The sequence below is a fragment of the Xenopus tropicalis genome, chromosome 7 (assembly GCF_000004195.4).
Source record: "Xenopus tropicalis strain Nigerian chromosome 7, UCB_Xtro_10.0, whole genome shotgun sequence".
In the NCBI taxonomy this organism is placed as follows: domain Eukaryota; kingdom Metazoa; phylum Chordata; class Amphibia; order Anura; family Pipidae; genus Xenopus; species Xenopus tropicalis.
In genome coordinates, this window is record NC_030683.2 from 24,518,278 (window position 1) to 24,539,461 (window position 21,184).

General features: G+C 38.3%; 1 protein-coding gene across 1 annotated transcript in view; it reads left to right on the forward strand.

Moving 5' to 3' along the window:
* c10orf90 (chromosome 10 open reading frame 90) overlaps window positions 1-21,184 on the forward strand; it is a 70,135-nt gene that overhangs the window by 19,056 nt on the left and 29,895 nt on the right. Inside the window, exons 2-6 of the mRNA XM_031906602.1 lie at window positions 6,734-6,810; window positions 7,888-8,911; window positions 10,644-10,829; window positions 15,029-15,159; window positions 16,510-16,708. Coding sequence (XP_031762462.1) covers window positions 6,734-6,810; window positions 7,888-8,911; window positions 10,644-10,829; window positions 15,029-15,159; window positions 16,510-16,708 — 1,617 coding nt within the window. The remainder of the gene's footprint in view (window positions 1-6,733; window positions 6,811-7,887; window positions 8,912-10,643; window positions 10,830-15,028; window positions 15,160-16,509; window positions 16,709-21,184) is intronic.

The following is a 21,184-nucleotide window of genomic DNA, read 5'->3' on the forward strand; positions in this document are numbered from 1 at the left end:
ACAAATGAGGCCCATTGTATAATAAACAATGTACTTACAGTCTTTATTTCTTTTATTCATACTCTATTATAATATAAATACTGGAAAGCCTCTCTGAGTGAAACAGCCCTTAATGATACTTCCAAAAATGGATCTTGTTGGGTAGTTATGATTTAAATAAATCCCTGTAGTACTTATTATTTATATATCCTACTGTGAGTGGAAGATGTGTTTAGATTATTATTTGAGTGCCAGATATGCTCGACATTGAGTTGTGCCGGCACCCAGTCTCCTGTCTGTCGACCTGGTCAGACACACAATTCTGAACCCAGCTCAGCGTGTGGGGCCTGTGCATGATCATTTTAAACTATTAAAACAGAAAAAAATACAACAGAGCAATCAAAACATTTCCATTTATGCTTTGAACTGTTAGTGTGGACTTCTGTAAGGCAAGTGTCATATATTGTACCCACATTAACTTACAGAACCTGGTGACACTGCAAAGCACATAGAATAGATCACTGTGATTAGTGCTGGCGTTACAGAAAAGAAATTGAAATCTTCTACTCCTGAAAATGCTTCTCTAGCAAGGTTAATTTAAATGTAGCTACACTGTCTCAAGGTAGATTTATCTGTGTGTCGGCTTAGAATACAAAGGCCTTATCCCCGCCGTAGCCCCATGATCTGCTGGTGCTTTTGTATTGCTGCTCTTCAAAGGAAACTATACCCCTGAACAATATATTGCATAAAACAGCTCATATGCTTAATCTAAATAAACCATTTTAATAAAAATATGTTTTTTTTTAGTAGTATGTGCCATTGGGTAATCCTATATAGAAAACTGGCATGTTCAGTACTAAGGCCACCCCCTGGGATCAAACGATTCATGGCGCACACAAACAAGCCAAGGCACACATACATATTAGGTCCCATCAGCCAATTAATGGACAAAGTTCTGTCTTTTACTCCCACACTACTTCCTGTTACAGTTAGAGCTGCATTATTTCCTGTCAGCTGATCTCTGAGGGAGCACACAGGCCATCACTAAATGGCGGCTCAAGGGAAAAGATGTAAAAGGGCAATATATAGTGATATATATATATATAGCAAGACAGTGAGCCGCACACACAGGGACTTAGTTAGAAAGCAAAAAATTTATTAATAGAAAAAAATCAAACGTTTCGAGCACTAACTGTGCTCTTCCTCAGGGTTTGTCCTTGCTATATACATGTTTTTTGCAAGCACCCGGGGCAGTTGACTATTATTAGGGTGTGCTCTGTCTTTTTCTATATATATATATATATATATATATATATATATTCCAGTTTGGTGAGATTCTTTATTAGGTCATATAATATGATATAAACTATCTGTTAGTTAAGTATTCATTCAGGTATAGTTTTCCTTTAGGAAATGCTGCACAAAGAAGAAGTTATTAGTATTAAGAAGAAAGCTTTAACTAATAGAATTGAGTGGAAAACTCCAATCAAAGCATAGGGTACTGTTATTACCCATTTACACCTTTCATTTAAAATAATGCATTGTAATCTGGCACACATATACACAGACATATATTACGTTCATTGCATTGTTTCTGTCAAACATGATAACCACTTATGCTGAAATCCAGTGGCAAAACAGTTCTTCTCTTTCTGTGTCATTTGAAATACTGGCAGGAGAGGAGGGACTAAAGCATTGCTGTTACAAATTGTAAGAACTACTTCACAGCTTACAAACAACATGCAGGAACTACATAACCCACATTGCACTCTGATGTTCCTTTCATTATTGATGTCACATGTGCAGGGCATTGTGGGATTGTGGGATCAGCGGAAGAACAGGGGGCGGGGCTTAGGGAACTGTTCCAATCCATATTATTACATTAAAACTCATGAAAAGGCTGCATATTTTTTAATTGATGTATATTGCAAAGTTGCTTCAAATTATGTTTACTTCAGGACAGGTTAGTGCAGTTTGATATTACTTTCAGCAATCTGCACAGGCAATAATATATTCACTGAATTCAAAAGTACCCAACCTAGGAGTTTTGGTGGCTCTTTGATTTGGTCAGAACTTTCATTTCCATTCATTGCTTACACGTGTCTGTCTTTGCAGCCTAATAAAGTGCACAGCAGATGCAGCAAAAGAGCAAAAGAAAAAGCACAGGACTTTTTCTTCAATAACAGTAATACATTTTTTTACTAAACTTTATTACATTTACCACTCTTTATTTTGTTTAAAAAAAAAAAAAAAACACAGTCATTGGCTTTGATGGTGTTATTTGAGTTTAAATAATATGAGCACATCCCAGCTGTTCATGATCCTATAAAATTCACCGGTTGAAGCAATATTATTTTGTACTTTGTCACATTTCCAAGGAAGGAGAAACCCGTTGCCAGGCAACCGGCGGAGGATTCATGATTCCGCTCTATCCCACATGAAAACCTTAAACCTTTAAAACAGGATGATGCCCAACTTAATAAGAAATGTAAAAGAGCGTGCTTGGGATTCCCGTGTCTGCACGGCAAAAAAATATGAAAGATTTTCTTCAGGTTTAATGTCAGTGCTGGCTTAGTCAGGAACTGAATGCAGGGCTAGGGGTATGGGTACAGAGAGAAAATATATATATAGAGAGAGTAAAGAAACTAGTTTTAAGAGATTCTGAGCCTATGAATGATAAAAAATAGGGAGCCTGTAGCTCTTACTGTGAATAGATTTACTATTCTGGTGAGACCCAAGTCCTCTCCTTTCTCCCTTTCCAAGTCTTTTCTTCTGTATTGCCAAGACATTGATTCTTAACCTATGGTTTGGAACTGTTTAGAGTGGATAGCCATGACACTGGCATAGCCAGTAAAATACCAGCCAAGTCCAGGGCCAGTATTACAAATTTAACATCAATGTACTCGCCGGTAAATTTGTATTAACTAGTCCTCTGCCCCTGGCCCCTGCCTCCGATTTGCCTTCTGCCTGCCTCTGATCCCCCAGCTTCACTTGCTTCCCCTCTAGGCTGCAAAACTCACTAAATGTTCTTTAACGTGTCCTTGATTACATCTGACCCCACCCCCAAATACATCACAGACCCGCCCCTTCAGAAACACGCCCCCTCCCTAGTCGGTATAAAATTAGCAAATGATGCAATAACCCCAACCCACAATGACCCCTTCCACAATAGAACACAGTAATTGAGACAAGGTGTATTATAATTTAAAACCAGCAAAGCTGATACTTCAACTTCATTCTAGCACTCAATAAAATGGTTAGGAAGCAGTGTTCTAAAATAATATACGCGATCATTTGTGCTGTAACAAGGAGCACATTATTATTTATTATTGTTAACATTTATTTATAAAGCACCAACATATTCCGCAGCGCTGTACAATAAGTGGGTTTCATACATTGGACATACAGAGTAACATATAAAGCAACCAATAACCGATACAAGATGTGAAGAGGGCCCTGCCCAAAAGAGCTTACAATCTACAAGGAGAAAGGGTTGAGACACAAGGTGTGGGAATGGGCATGACCAGAGTTGTGAGAGGTGGGGCACAGGGTATTGCTTTTAGCAGCACACTGAGGTTATGTTAAACTAAATTAGGATAAGCTTCTCTAAATAAATGTGTTTTTAGAGATCTTTTGAAGGTAGTCCAGGTGAGATATTATAAGAGAGTGAATAAGAATTTTGGCACCATCTTGGGTGATAAATGATCATATTTTTGGAAATATTTCTTAGGTGAAAGTGACATGATTTGATAAGTGACTGGATATGAGGAGTGAAGGACAGGGCAGAATCAAGGATAACCCCAAGGCACCGGGCCTGCAAAGATGGGGGGGGGATGGTAGAATTGTTAACCGTTATAGATACCTCGGGAACAATGTGGGCTTTGGATGGGGGAAAGAGAACCAGTTCAGTCTTAGAGAGGTTTAATTTAAGGTAACGTTGGGACATCCAAGTGAAGATAGCAGAAAGGCAAGAAGAGACATGAGTTAGAAGCTCTGGGTTGAGATCAGGAGAGGAAAGATAGATCTGAGTATCATCAGCATAGAGGTGGTACTGAAAGCCAAAGGAATCGATTAATTTGCCAAGTGAGGAGGTATAGAGAGAAAATAGTAATAGTAATTATCAGCAGAATTCTATTGAATATAGGTAACTGAGACAGGTCTAGTCAACTTCTCCCAGCTCCCAGACAACCTGATAGAGTTCAGTTCCTAACCCTGCAATTGAACTGGGCAGTTAATGTGGCTGGTAGCCCTAGTCAGGTGCAAAGTGCTGTGTATTTTATCAGAAATGTACCTTGCCCATTCCCCTCAAGCAGGAAGACAGCAAGAAGTTTGACCATAAAATGGACAAGGCATTGGAACCACCCAAATCCAGAGAGGAAGATCTCTCGGTTGTACAGAATCCTTGTCAGTCCCATGCCTGAGCAAAGATACTCACTAAACTTGCTCAGAAAACTGACCCTTGCAAGGTCCTCTTAGAATATAGTATGTCTGAAATGGTATCAAATGGTAGCACTGTAAGTTATTGGACCTTAGAGCAAAATGTTTTAAGAGGTAATATCCATCAGCTCTGTGATTATGGGGAACCATAATGAACCCTCTTTCTTGTGTACAGACATTTTGTGTACTTGTCATTTTATAAGCAACATTCTGTGATAGATTTTATTCTCATTGCATGTTCTTGGCACTATGATAATGATGTAAAAAAAAGCAATAGTATGTCAATTTTTATTGCTATAAGTGAGATCAAAAATAAATTTCAATTGTGATACCTCTGTAACAATATTTATCTAAATGACAGCAACACAACATCAACAGTTTTGAAATGTTTACCCCCCTCCCCTATCTAATAAAAGGCACTGTTTGCCCAGTAGCAGTAACCCATAGCAACCAATAAAATGTATGCTTTTAAACCAGTAAATTCTACCTGATGATTTGTTGCTATGGGTTACTGCTCCTGGGCAAACATAGTGCCTTTTATTACATAACCTTCTATTACTTAAACATAAGGATTCCATCTGTTTGGGCACTTACAGCAGAGAAGTACAGTTTGTAGTAAGTGATTGCCTTTTGGCAGCATAATAGTCTAATCAGATAAATAAAGCTAAATAATAAATAAAATCTTCTGTAATGCACTGCATGCACTAAATGTGTTTCCTATATAAGAAAAACTATTGGGGCAAATTTGCTTTTTCTCTGTATAGGTCACTGATGTTTCCAGGCCCGGATTTGTGGAAACGCCACAAAGCCCCGGGCCTAGGGCGGCACAAATTTGGGGGCAGCATGCTGCCCCGCCGCACCAAAATGTAAAACTTTTTCTCCTATACAGAGAAATGGGGACCTCTCCCCCACTGCTTCGTATGTGAGTGTAAAGCCCCGCGCATGCATTCACGCATTCGTGCAGGGGAGGGGGCCGTGGACAAGGGGCGGCCTGGGGGCGCCTGGATTAAAAATCCGGCGCTGGATGTTTCTGTATACAGGTATGGGACCTGTTATCCGGAATGCTCGGGATCTGGGTGTTCCGGATAAGGGATCTTTCTGTAATTTGGATCTGCTAAAAATCATTTTAATATTGAATAATCCCAATAGGCTTGTTTTACCTCCAATAAGGATCAATTATATCTTAGTTAGAATCAACAAGGTACTGTTTTATTATTACAGAGAAAAGGGAATCATTTAACCATGAAATAAACCCAATAGGGCTGTTCTGCCCCAATAAGGGGTAATTATATCTTAGTTGGGATCAAGTACAAGGTACTGTTTTATTACTACAGAGAAAAAGGAAATCATTTTTAAAAATTAGAGTTATTTGCTTATAATGGAGTCTATGAGAGATGGGCTTTCCGTAATGCAGAACTTTCTGGATAACGGGTTTCCGGATAAGGGATCCCATACCTGTACTAAACACCAACACATTTTATTCCAAATGGAATGTCCTCTAGTCAAACTCATTCTGTACATTTTAGCCATTCCCTTGGGCCTTTAATGCAGAAGAGAAACAGAGAATTTCCTGAACAATGAATGGTACATTACATTTTTTTAAACATAGATTTCCCACTGTTCAGGTAGTTTAATGTGGCTTCTATATTTTACCTAAAAAGGGTACATTAAAAATCTGGCACAAGGTGAAGAGCACAGATTTCAAGGGCTGAAGGGCAAAATCTTGGGCAGACATAAAGTTCAGGGCTCCTAGCTCCCTGTGCCTTACATGTCCTGAATGTGTGAATGGACATGCTAAGGGAAAATGTCCCACACACCTCCTGCTCAGATGGATGCAATGATAAAAGGTGCTACCGGCTTATGGAAAATATTTTGGCCCTCCATTTTATAAATGCCTTTGGAAAAAGCACAGAGGCAAGGAGCAAAAAGGTGCAAGATACAAAACAACAAGACTTTGCACCATTTTTTTGCACTAAGCCTCTAGCCTATCCATGATAAATGGACCCTTACATTTATGAGTCCCATGGAACCAGTGTTTACCTCTATGAATTCCCCATAAATCTAAAGTGGAAAGCGGTTACTCAACACCCCCTTGTGTGACACTAAATTCCTTCCCTCCATGCTGTGGCGGCTAAATGTCTATAACTCCTACTGGGATTTTCTGTAACAGCCTCCATTTCCCTCCGTCCACAAAGAGAGGGAACAAATAAGATAAAATGTGTTAACGATAATAATTTACAGAAAGTAAAAATGCCTGCCGTCTATAAAAAGTGCATAATTGAATGGTTTCACACGGTGCATATTTTTATTTGAACAGGTTTGAAAGAAAGCAAGCCCGGCTCTCCAGCAGCACAGCTTCAGCACAGAGAGAATGAAAATGCCCATTTTAACAAGGTACTGTAAAAGATCAAAGGCCTTTTTACCATTACAGAAAAAAACTAAGTGAAAAAAAAAGATGCCCACGCAACGCCTGCCAATCAGGTCACAAGGTGAAATCTCAGCAACCAGTTGGAAAGGATCACTTTTTCTTTATTGGCCAATCAAACTGCCACACTGTATGTGAAACATTCAGATATCAACTAGATTTCCACCAGGAACCGGTCATTTCCTCTGATGAATAATTATTAGACTTGTATAATGATTGCACATGTATTTATACTGCTTTTAAAAGCTTGTCAGAATGAACAACACTATTACTTAGATTTTAAACATAATTAAAGCCAGTAAGAGAGCCTAATGTTATTGCGGTATTGCATCATGCCTCCAATAAAATCCTACACACATTAATCACAGACTGTATTCCCTTTACTACTGCAAGGATGATTTAAATATCCCTTCAGCATTCATCTTCTTAATAATGGAAAGAGATATTATAGTGCCTAGTAGGAAACAACACAAAAAGACAAAATCATTTAGTCACTATCAGGAACCTTTTGTCATTAACTCTTCAACACTGGGATTGATTTTTACATTAGCTCAAAAAAACAAGGGGTTCTATGGCATAAAATTAGCTTAATCCTAAAAATACATTTTAAAAGAATGTGTTTTACATCTATAAGTGGAAAAGGCCACTTTTGGCTACTGACTAAACAAACTGTTGTCTAATTTAGAAACTATTTGTCCATGTGTGAGTTTCCCACATACTTATCTGATAAAGTCACAAAAAAAATCACAAAAAATACGAAAAAGTCACAAAATTTTCGTTTCCAATCCGAATTTTTCGGATTCGTGGATTAGTAAATGTGCCCCTAAATATTCTTGAATTGCATAGTCTTTTTATTCTGGGTGTTCAACCTGTCCTCACTGACCATGCACAAACTGAATATTGTTATTATGTAACCACCTTTTATGCTGGAAAGGCTGCAATACCCTTGAACACCAAACATGACCCATGTTTGATCCTTCCAAATCAGCTCCTTCACATTACATCAAATAGTTTTTGAATATTTTTCATCTCTGTTCATTTCACAGATGACTGATGGAAATGAAACCGAGGAAGAAAAGCACCTTTTCTCTCTGCAGCCTGTGATCCCTCAGCCTAATTCTTTTCATGGAAAGCAATCTATGGCTAATCACAATTCAGTCAGCACTAATAGAGCATTCACAGCACTTCCCATCAAATTAGAGATTCAGGCAGTGTTAGAAAAATCTATAGATCGGCCAAACTTCAATTCCAACCACAAAAAACAATGCCACGCAGGGAGGAAAGGATTTTCTTCTATTACGATTACAGCAAAGAAAAAAACTCCACCATTAAACCATACTGAGATAAAAACTGCCCCTGACCCCATTGTGTCTCTGTGTAGAAGCAATAACATGGTATTCCAGGGTTCTGAATCCTCCTCTGAACTTGATCAGCAACCACAAGACAAATGTAGACACCTTTTCCTGAGCGCTTCTAGGCATGGAACTTTTCATTCTTGTCTACAGACGTCTTCTAGCACAAATTGCCAAGCTTGTATTTGCAGTAAGGAAAACAATGCTGACCATTTAAGCACAAGTAATGGAGACCAAGACAGGGTGCCATTTATCTCATCCATCTACAATACAACCAATGAGGTTTCTCCTTCAGTAATCAGCTATGTAGACAAATCCCTTGCATTGTGCTTGGGAAAAATAAAGACGTCCTGTCAAAACATTCATAAATCAGAAATGTCATTCAAAATAAACCCTCATCGGCCCAGTGAAAAAGATACTACAAATAAAGTTGGCATTGATCTGTGTAGGCCTATTACATTAGATGATAGAACAACTGTATTTGATCTAGAAAACAAAAACACATCTTCTGCCCAGAGGCAGCCAGACATATTGGGAAATTACCTGGAGACAGAAAGCCCTGCTAGATCTGAATATCTGTTTCAAGGTAAAGAAGCAACTACGGACTGCAGTAAACTTAATTTGAAACTGAAACATGACACCAAATACCAATTAGATCAACCGAAAAGGCTCTCTCGTGAACCGCTGAAAAACCGTTCATGTTCAGCAAGAATTAAAGGTAGGGTTAATCACAGTGTTGGCACTGTAAAAAAATATGCTATTAGAAAAGTTGCAGTATAGCTTAGCATGTGAAATGGCTATTGTATATTGGACTGTACGCAATAAGAATGCTTTATGTACTATATATTCAGAAGATATGTTAATATTTAAACTCACCCGTGAGTCTATGAAAGACTAGGAAAGCTATTTTTCTAATAATAAAAATGACCTTTCCTAGGCATGATGTTATATATAATTACCCTGGGGGAAAGGCTTTATCCGCTTGAACCTTGGAGGCATTGCGAAATCATGAGAATCAGAAGCTCACAACAATTCTTCCAAAGATAAATTGAGCACACAACATATCAAATGAGCCCCAGTATGCCATAAACAATAATATATCTTATTTGTTTAGTTTATTTAAAAAGAATTCTAAAACACCAACTAGTCTTCAATGAAGTCTGCATTAGGCTGCTGTGGATGACTTCTAGAAGTGATTCACAGTGTACCATTGCAGTATATAACAGCTAACCTAATATTTAACAAAGGCGTTTGAGCCGAAACGTTGCGGTATTCTCTCATCCAGATTATCTGCCTTCATATCTTGTTTTTCAGTTATTACACTGGGGGTATGTGTTTATTTTCTTTTTGATGGATATACAATGTTTAAAGTTTGATACTTTTTTCTGTATCATGTTTAAATGAATAAAATGTTTTTTTTAATTATAAATACCTCCCTGGGGAAGTTTTTTCTGGTGTGCAGGGTTTTTGTGGGGTTATATGGATGTGTATAGTCCTCTTATGGGGGGATTATTAAAACCCTAGCACCTTGATACTTTATACTTTATTGCTTTTTTGTATATATAATTTTTGGGCAAGGATATTCTAGCCAGGAGTGCCCTCCATTTCTCTAAACTAATATTTATATTAAACAAAAATGTTTCAATTATTACTTGCAACTTCTTGTAACCTCTGAGACCACCAAACATTGATGATAAAATTATATGCACCCCATAACCAAAAATGTAAAGTGTTGGTGCACATCATTAGAGATCAGTAGACCTATTTGGCTAAAGGTGGCCATACACTAGCTGCTGATACTGGTCCCTTAGATATTGGGAGAAGATCTTAGACTGTATGGCCACCTTAACACTATCTGATAAAGGTTGGGGCTATAACTGCGCACCTACCCCAAGGAAAGTAGGTCAATGTGGGACATAATTAGAGTTATGGGCCATTTATTAATGCCTTCACCCCCAGCAGTCAGGACCAGTCAGTGTAAGAACAAGCAATAAATTGGGTTTCATATTTGTAACTACTTGAGCAGATTAGAATGATCTACATGTTGTTTCAGCCATCATTGATTTATCAATGTTAAATAATTTGTCCCGCAGTTCAAAATGTTTTGTGCAAAATCAAATTCAAATGATAGTTTTCAAAACTCTAATCTCAATATTTATTAATTACAAAAAAATAAAATGGCTCAAGGGAATAGATGTAAAAGGGCCTTTATGATGTAAATAATCTGTTGGTTAAGTATTCATTCTGGGGGTATAGTTTTGCTTTAAGATCTAAAAGGAAAGATTTACTTAATATATGCTTTTTAATGTATTTTTATTGATGTTAAAAAAAAGATTGTGCCTTGCTAAATGGCCTATTAAGTGCACAAAATACTGTAGCTGGAAAATAATCTGACAGGGGTTTGTTACAATTTGTGCTGATAAATAACCTCCAATCTTTAATCTTCCCAGAATCTCATCAGCAGGTGCTTACACCAAAATCTGATCCCCAGTTACACAGAGGCTGCCTGTCTGAAGGATATAGTAACTTGCTAGAAGGATCTAGAAAGACCACATTTAATTTTATATTTGGAAAACAGACTGCAAAGTCAGAAAAAGAAAAACAGATCTCTCATAAGGAAAACATTGCTCCTAATGGTAAGTGAAAAAGTAGGTCTAGTCCCTGACTTTTTACAGTCTTTATTGCTTCATTGCAACGAATGATCATGAATCATGAAATGAATGCAATTCTTTATTTCTGAAATAAATACAGTGTATATACAGTCTAATAAAATGGACCTGCTGCTGTAGTTGTGGGACCATAATTGCTCAGAATAATGTTGTTTTCATGGCATGTGTTTTGTAAACACTTTATACTGATTTTACAGCATCCAGCAGCTAATATATCTATATATATATAGCATCATCCACCGCATCCTCTCACTAGCCTCTCTACCCAATAAAATGCGTGACACTATCATCTCGGAATGATACTGGCCACAGCTTTATTAATTTTCAGCAGTACAATCCAAAACATAACAATTTAGTAATATACAATGTCCATCTTCTCATTACATCATTTATAACAACAATATCAAAACATATTAAACCGTATAACATCCATATAACATGAACCCCTGTCAGTCTGCCCCAGGGGTAGGCAGAAGAGGCAGCTGCCTAGGGTGCAACGATTGAGGGGCGCCAGGCAGGAGCCTCTCCTGCCTACCCCTAGTGCTACTTTGTCATTGCCTCCGCCGCTTGTCATTAGCGGCGGAGGCAATGATCGATGTAATTGCACCGCCCCCCCCCCTGCACCTCCTCCTGTACTTTGGCGTGCATGCGCCGTTGGGGAGGGGGCGGGGAGGTGGGCGGAGTCAGCCGACTGGGTTGCCTAGGGCGCCCGGTAGGCTTGGCCCGCCCCTGGTCTGCCCTTCCTTACCTGAAGCACTATCCTCCAGCTATAAAGCATCCTAGCCCAGAGGATAGGCCATGAAACCATACTTATAAAAGAGACTCCCCCTTACCTGGAGCCCCCGCCATCACCTTTTAATAACTTCCCCTGTAATGCATCCACAATAATGGCCACCCACCTTAGGGGTTAAACCGTCCCACCAAGATAAGCCTCTCTTACTGGCCCCAATATTTTCCCAGCAGACTGACAAGGGCCCGCCCACCGTTGTGACAAATATACTTTAAGAATCAGGCCCTCCAGATTGCCTATGCTCCCACTAACTAACTAACTATAAACTCGTATACCCCAGCCCTCATTGGCCACAGTTGTGACAACTAAGAAAACAACAAACCAGACCATGGATACCACCCCCATCTAGGGGGGCAGGTGGGGAACTTTACTCTTCTGCTTGCTTCCATAAAATGGTAGCAAGTCAACCTCACCTCACACTGAAATGGCCACCTACTCCTCCCACTAGTATCAGCCCTTCCCCTTTAATCAAACCCACCTATTGGTTGGGCTCCTGCATGGGCTAAGCCTGGGTCTGGGCTGCTGCTGCTGAGTTGGGCTGCTATCAGTGGCTTACTTTTATACAGAAGGGATGTTATCAGGGGAATCTGTAAGTAATAAAAAGGGACCAAAGAATAGGTAGCCCTAAGGTAGGTAGCTACAATTGAATGAAACAACACCCAATCTCCATACAGCTACTGTACAGTTTTTAATGTAGCTTTTATTCATAGTGAGGTTTTACAAAGGGCTTTTTTTCACTTATATTTTCCGTGTACCAATGCCCACTTTACAAAAAAAAGCTTTTGGGTAATAGTCCAATGCCAAGTGCTTAAGGAGCTGCCCCAGACAACTGTTTAAATGTCCCACATTGCCCTGCTTGTCTTCTCAGCTCCCTGCTCCTAGAGGAAAAACTCCAAGATGGCTATGTATTTCACTGTTTTCCATTTTGCATGTTTTACAGGAGCCAGGGTGAGTAAGGCAGAGAGGTCTGTGGTTAATATGCTGACTTTCCATTTCTTGTAATAATTATAATGACATATCTGAGGTTAAAGGGGAAGGAAAGGTAAAAACGAAGTAAGCTTTAAGCTTTATCAGAAAGGTCTATGTAAATACAGCCATAAACAATGACAGTAATGATGAGTCCTCTGTTAAAAGAAACACCACATTTTCTTTCCTGTAGTGATGATACTGGTATATCTTGGGTTAATATGCGACTGTTTCTTTTTCCGTAGTAATTATACTGGCACATCTGGGGTTAAAATGCCTGTTATCAAATGTTTTAATTGATTATACTTGCTCTTCTGGTGTTAATATGCAGATTATCCATTATCTGTAGTAATTATACCGGCACATCTGGGGTATGTTTTGGTAAAAAGGGTTATTTATGGGTGTTCTTCGCAAACTGTATGTGGCCAAAATATTTACGCAGTGCTGCATGTGGCAGATTTTTGTGATTTATACTCTCTACTTAAACATTTATGTAAGTTGTGAGCGACTTTATGGGCTTTGCCTATAACGTTATTGCACACAGGCTTAGTCTAGAAAAACAGGTTGTATTTGTTTGATGACTTTGCCCCTGGACAATTTTCTGTGGATGCTCATGCTTTTATTAGTGACTCGGTCTGCTTTCCACACACGTTCCTTTTAATGTTTTGGAATTCACCATAACTATTCATATTGTATAGCAGTTATTATAGTTAAATTAATTATTGGGATTCTAATCACAAACTGACTGAACCAGGTATGAAACAATGAACACCAGTATCACAATGGATCTACAAACAATCATTTCTTTTTGTATATCTTTGTGTCTTCAGATCTGGTATTTCGGTTGTTGAAGGTGATAGAGAAAAACTGCTACTAAATTCCAGGTGTTATTTTGGAAGGTGGGGTCCAGCTGTAGTATAAAACAGGGTTCATGCATTAAATAAAACTCATGTCTTTAATGTATTATTCCGTATGACGGCACCTAAATGAGATTTGGTGGCTCAATGACAAAAAGACAAGTACATTACTACATCTGATGAGGCCCCTATAAGATTTATGCACACTATGGTCAGTTTTATCAGAAGCCAGTTAACCTGCCTGTATGTTTTTGGAGTATGGGAGGAAATCAGAGTACCCAGAGGAAACCCACACAGACACAGGGCAAACATATAAACTCCTTGCAGTGTCCTGGCTGGGATCAACCCTAGCACTATCCATTTTTACACTCTTATTTATGTATATTATTTAATATTAGTGAAAATTAGTGACCCGCAATCGAACCTAACCCGCCTGCTCCCAACTCAAACCCTACCTGACCGGGCCTCTCCCCCGCGTGTGCCCTGCCCCACCCCCACAATTACATCACAAAAGGAGCGGGGTGTGTCGGCACGCACATATAAATTCACAAGCCGGAAGAGGCTGCCGGCAGTGTTAGGTCGCGGGCGGGGAGCAAAAGAGTTCAACCCGAACCCGCTTGCAACCCCCAAGTGATGAGGTTGGCCTGAACAGCCCGACTCACAAATTAACCCGCAGGTCCCCTGGGTATCGGGCCAGCCCACACATCACTTACATATATATATATATACATATACACCTTTTAAGTATATTTTATAGCATATGAGGGCACCAGCACTTGCTTTTTTTCCATTCTATATTCATTTACAGATTTATTGTTGAAGGATTTCCCAGAGGGATGCCCATATAATCCACACTGCGGAAGTGTAGGATGAATTATCCCATTATAAGCGCAAAATCCTTTTTCAGCTAACATTTTGCATATCGATGTTGCATAATTACTCAAGTGCCATTTTGCATGCATAATAAATTAGTAATCAACATTTTTACATGTTTTCCCCAAACTCGGATATGTGCCCATTAGCATTTATAAGCAGGGAAGGGTTTTTTTTTCCTGAATATGAGGAAATTTTACTGTGATTTAATATGAACATCATTTTGCCCCAATTTCCCTAAAGTATTGGACTTTGTGAGGTTTATATATTAGTTAGAGCTTCAATCTCATACCTATAAAACAAGACACATATTGAATCCACACTATGCAAGGTTAATAGGCAATATGTTGCAGGCAATAGATTACACATATTTTTGTGCACCTATTTAGCGTGTATCCAATTTAACAGCTAAGTAGCCAAGCTGTTAGTGCATTCAATTTCCGGCTTTAAAGGGGCAGTATGGCAACTTCATAGTAACCAATCATATTAAGGAAATTTAAATGCAGTTAGTAGAATTACTGCTTGGTTGCTATGAGTTACTGGACCAGAGTAAATCCTATTTCCACAAAACAATCCCTGATTACATTGCAGTTATGTGTAATTCCATCTGAACCTGCCATATTATTCTTTTTCTGTTTGCTTATTCTGTAAAACATGACTGTGTAAGTGTTTCCATTTAGGTTCCAACTCCTGGGAGAAAACAGAGCGTGATTGTATTGAGGACCTGCCATTGCCATTACCAACAACGATTTTTCAACAGGAAAAGCCAAAGAAAAACAAGGAGAACGAAGCAGGAGAGATGAGTTTGAGGGTAGGCATTTCATGTTGTTTATTAACATATAAATAATGTCATTATCTACTTCACGCTTTTTCTTATTAAATATTTCAATATCCTATTAAAGTTAAAATTACTTTCAGAATAGTTTGTTATTTTTTTTTGAAAGTTTGGCTTAACAGAATGTGTTTTGTATTCTAGAACTGCCCTGGCACACGTACGCTCTGCATCATGTTTTATTGACATCTGTTTTCTGCACTGTAGTGTACTGTACGTTGTATTGCTGCCTAGTTAAATCACCGCTGAAAGTGCCTTAACCTTTATGTCAGCACTGGCAGATTCAAGTATTCCTTACTCAAGGTTACACACACAGACTGGGAGAAGGTTTCAGTACTTTTTAGAAATGTAAGGTCCACTAAAGCTAGCAGTACACTCAAATGTCCTCTTGTTTAATGAGGTCCCCAAACAAACTGATTTTTGGCTAATCTAGCCACCTCTGTGCTGGGGCCAAATCACATTGATTTCATTGTTGGCCCTCAGTATAATGTGAACATCAGATCAAACTGCATGTCTGCGCTGACCCATTGAGCTTTCCACGCCAACAATCAGATCATCCCAGTGTGCTCCTTGTCTCACAGGAATCACTTTGTTGATATGATCCTCACCTGATAGGCCTACATAGGTCTGCAGTATGATCCAGTAGTTGGCCCGTTTTCAATGGTGGTCTCATGTTGACCTAGTGGATGAGGACCACATTAGTATATTGATGCCATGCTCTCCCAACAAGATTTTCAAACCTAACTTATAAATATCTGGCTGCATATAGTGAAGAGCAATTTTTTTTGCCAGGCATGGATTTGCTGTGAATTTACACATTTTGCCATTGGTAATTTTTTTTGGCAAAACTACCACAAAAAGTGAGGAAAAAGTCGTGGTTACTGTATATACTTGAGTTTAAGCCGATCCAAATATAAGGTACCTAGGTACCTAATTTTACCTTAGAAAACTGGAAAAACTTATTGACTCGAATATAAGCCTATGGTGGGAAATGCAGCAGCTACTGCTAAGTTTCAATCAAAATAATCAGTGGGGTATATGTTTTTAAATATATATTTCAAAGAAAAACGGTAAACTAGCTGTAGTGGAGAAGAGGGTAAAAAAAACAATATGCACTGGAGGGTCTGGTTGCGGGTGGCCTAATTTGCACACACAGGACAGAGGTTGCTAATCTGGAGGGACCCATGGCACCCAACTCGAGTATGAGCTGAGGGGGACTGCAAAAACCTTGCACATGAACTTAAAGATGCTCAAACCAAATCAGGAAGGCTTAATGCAATGACAAGTACTGAATCAGAACCCACCCAAATTGAATTTTTATTTTTCTAGGAGGCCCTGGAACACCACAGACCAGATTTTATATCTAATTCACAAGAACGTGTTCACAAATTGGAGCTTATGGCACGGCGCAGAAAGCTCAAGCAGGTGCAGGTTCCCCGGAAGTCACACAGGTCTCCACTATCAAAGCTTCCACCTAAAGTCACTCCTTGCAGAAGAAAGCTCTTCACTGTGCCTCTTCCACTGAGCGGTGAGTACAGACGGTTCCTAAACTAAAGAAGCTTGTTGTCCTAAGCAAACAACCAATTTTCCATCAGTACAGGTATGGGACCTGTTATCCAGAATGCTCGGGACCTGAGGTCTTCCGTAATTTGGATCTTCGTAACTTAAATCTGCTAAAAATAATTTAAAGATTGAATAAACCCAATAGGATTGTTTTGCCTCCAATAAGGATGAATTATATCTTAGTTGGGATCAAGTACAGGTACTGTTTTATTATTACAGAGAAAAGGGAATAATTTAACCATGAAATAAACCCAATAGGACTGTTCTGCCCCAATAAGGGGTAATTATATCTTAGTTGGGATCAAGTACAGGTACTGTTTTATTATTACAGAAAAAAGGGAATCATTTAACCATTAAATAAACCCAATGGGGCTGTTCTGCCCCCAATAAGGGGTAATTAAATCTTAGTTGGGATCAAGTACAGGTACTGTTTTATTATTACAGAGAAAAGGGAATCATTTAACCATTAAATAAACCCAATAGGACTGTTCTGCCCCAATAAGGGGTAATTATATCTTAGTTGGGATCAAGTACAGGTACTGTTTTATTATTACAGAGAAAAGGGAATTATTTAACCATGAAATAAACCCAATAGGACTGTTCTGCCCCAATAAGGGGTAATTATATCTTAGTTGGGATCAAGTACAGGTACTGTTTTATTATTACAGAGAAAAGGGAATCATTTAACCATTAAATAAACCCAATGGGGCTGTTCTGCCCCCAATAAGGGGTAATTATATCTTAGTTGGGATCAAGTACAGGTACTGTTTTATTATTACAGAGAAAAGGGAATCATTTAACCATGAAATAAACCCAATGGGGCTGTTCTGCCCCCAATAAGGGGTAATTATATCTTAGTTGGGATCAAGTACAGGTACTGTTTTATTATTACAGAAAAAAGGGAATCATTTAACCATTAAATAAACCCAATGGGGCTGTTCTGCCCCCAATAAGGGGTAATTATATCTTAGTTGGGATCAAGTACAGGTACTGTTTTATTATTACAGAGAAAAGGGAATCATTTAACCATGAAATAAACCCAATAGGATTGTTCTGCCCCCAATAAGGGGTAATTATATCTTAGTTGGGATCAAGTACAGGTACTGTTTTATTATTACAGAGAAAAGGGAATCATTTAACCATGAAATAAACCCAATAGGACTGTTCTGCCCCCAATAAGGGGTAATTATATCTTAGTTGGGATCAAGTACAGGTACTGTTTTATTATTACAGAGAAAAGGGAATCATTTAACCATTGAAAAAACCCAATAGGGCTGTTCTGCCCCCAATAAGGGGTAATTATATCTTAGTTGGGATCAAGTACAGGTACTGTTTTATTATTACAGAGAAAAAGGAAATCATTTTTGAAAATTAGAATTATTTGCTTGTAATGGAGTCTATGGGAGATGGCCTTTCTGTAATTCGGAACTTTCTGGATAATGGGTTTCCGGATAAGGGATCCCATACCTGTATATCAGAAGAACTAGATTGCCACCAAAATCACAATATTCCATTTCATTTAGAAACATTTGACTTATTGAAAAAAAGTTGTAAAATAGTTTGAATATTGAAAAGCTTGAATTAAATTTTCTGATTGATAAATCTTGAAAATGTGCTTTTAAAACGTAAAAATATTTAAATTTGTGTTTTTTTTTGCTGCATATTTCCAAAACTCTAAGGGGCTGATTTACTAACCCACGAATCCGACCCGAATTGGAAAAGTTCCGACTTGAAAACGAACATTTTGCGACTTTTTCGTATGTTTTGCGATTTTTTCGGATTCTGTACGAATTTTTCGTTACCAATACGATTTTTGCGTAAAAACGCGAGTTTTTCGTATCCATTACGAAAGTTGCGTAAAAAGTTGCGCATTTTTCGTAGCGTTAAAACTTACGCGAAAAGTTGCGCATTTTTCGCGTAAGTTTTAACGCTACGCAAAATGCGCAACTTTTTACGCAACTTTCGTAATGGATAGGAAAACTCGCGTTTTTACGCAAAAATCGTATTGGATCCGAAAAATTCGTAAAGAATCCGAAAAAATCGCAAAACATACGAAAAAATCGCAAAGTACCGATCATTACGAAAAAAACGCAATCGGACTCCATTCGACCCGTTCGTGGGTAAGTAAATCAGCCCCTAAGTCTGAGTTTTAGAAATCTGCCCCTAACTTTTTCCTAACAAGTATATAGTATTTGGTGGCCCTTGTATCCCCACAAACAATTACCCTTCTTGGGTATTTTACTTAAGTCATAGGGGCAGATTTATCAAAACACGAGTTCGAATTCCGAATGGGAAAAATTCGGATTGGAAACGAAAATTTCTGAAGATCGCAAATATCATGAAAATGCTTACGAAAAAATCATATTAGTCATGATAATATCGTATTGGCGATCCGAAAGTCACAAAATTTTCGTACCGAACTATTGTAAACAGCGGCAAAACCGATCCCATTTTTTAATGCTAAAAATACAAAAAAAGTCGCAGAAAATACAATTGGACCAATCGAATGAACGTTTGGAGCGTTCGTGGATAAGTAAATGTGCCCCATAGTCTCCATATGAGCACATCTCAAATTAAATAACAAGCTTTATTCTTGTGGAAATACTATTTCTTTATAAAATTCCATTGTGAATAAGCTAGAGACTATCCAACTTTGGTTGACTCATTATTCATTGGATTCATTGGTTTATTATTCATTGCATTTTCTGGGACACATCTAAAGCAGTCTCTAGAGCAGTGATCCCCAACCAGTGGCTCAGGAGCAACATGCTGCTCACCAACCCCTTGAATTTTTCTACCTGTGGCCTCAAAACAGGTGCTTATTTTTTAATTCCTGTCTGGGAGGCAAGTTTCGTTTGCAAAAAACAGGTGTACTGCAAAACAGAGCCCCCTGTAGGCTGCCAGTCCACATGGGGCTACCTAAAGACCAGTCACAGCCCTTATTTGGTACCCTAAGATACATTTTTCTTGTGTTTGTTGCTCCCCAACTCTTTTACATTTGAATGTGGCTTAGTGTTAAAAAAAAGGTTGGGGATCCATGCTCTAGAGGCACAATAACACAGCAGGAAAATAAGCCAGGGAATATAATGAAGATAATATAGAGGAGAAACAGAAAGCACTACAAAATGTTGAAACTCCAGTAGTGGGACAGTAATTATACAGTTTTATGGAGGCTCCAGAGAGTTGCATCAAGTGGCAGCTGCTATGAAAAGAAACACCAGATTGCACTGATATTGAAGGTTTTCCCCCCAAAGGAACCATATTAAACAAGTGCAAATCTTTGTTGCTGTGCCCTTAATATCAATGTGATAAGTCAATGACATATTGCCTTCATCCTCAAAGCAGTGATTATACTGTTGAGCTTTCCATGGAGATAATAAAGATAATCTAATGGCTGAATTTACGCTTGAGCAAAACCAGCTTTCCCTACTTCCACCCTTGGTCATTCGAACAAATATTTCCATGATACAAATTTTTTTATTTTTTGAAAATTGAATATTATGGCATTTGACAGTATTCCATTTTTTTTCTTGTGAATTTAATTTGGTTGGAATTTTGTGATAGCCTAATTTTATATGGAATAATAACAAAAAAAAAAACATTTTAGGCCTCATTAGGCAGGAATATAATAAACATTTTCCTCCGAATATTCTGCTGACAGTACAACAGATATGCAGATGTGTTTTCCCCATGCTGACTCAGCACACTGTCCATTTTCTCAAAGTAGGCATTGTTTTAGACAGGCAAAGAATGAGAACATTAAGCAAAACTGCTAATGTGCTAGGGGAGCCAGCGATGAGTTGTACTGTGGGCGCAAGGTAGCGAGTAATTTGGTATTGCTGCATGATAATGCCTTTCTATCTCTTCATACCTCTTGTTGTCACATCATTTTCCATAATGCAGAGGCTCGAGGAAAGTAGCACTGCGTGGAACAATTCTAACATGAATGCCGCATTATTATCTTTTACTTTTTCCATTTTTTTTTCTTGTCCGGGAAGAGTGTGAACGTGTTCAGCTCACAAACTACCTTTCCCTTTTGATTGCAGGTGTTTCGAGTGTACTTTAGTTTTAAACAAGACTCTGGGATAAACTGTGATTATGAAGCAATAGTAGCAATGACATCTGTTTAGAAATCTGTTAAAGAGGATTGTTGCCCAAGGATATATTTATGTAAATAGGTATATTTATTTTCATATACATAAGTACATATGTATTCACGGTTATGAGGATTCATTGATAAAAGAGAGTTTAATCAAAACATACATTTATTAACAAAAGCTATTGACACACATCTACAGAAATAGCAAACATGCAACATACAAACAACGCTGAATACAAATAAAATATATACAGATATTTACAAAGATAATAACAGATGTGGATTTGTTGCATCTAAATCCAATGCCTCCCTTTTACTCATACTTCCAGTGGGTCTGGCATA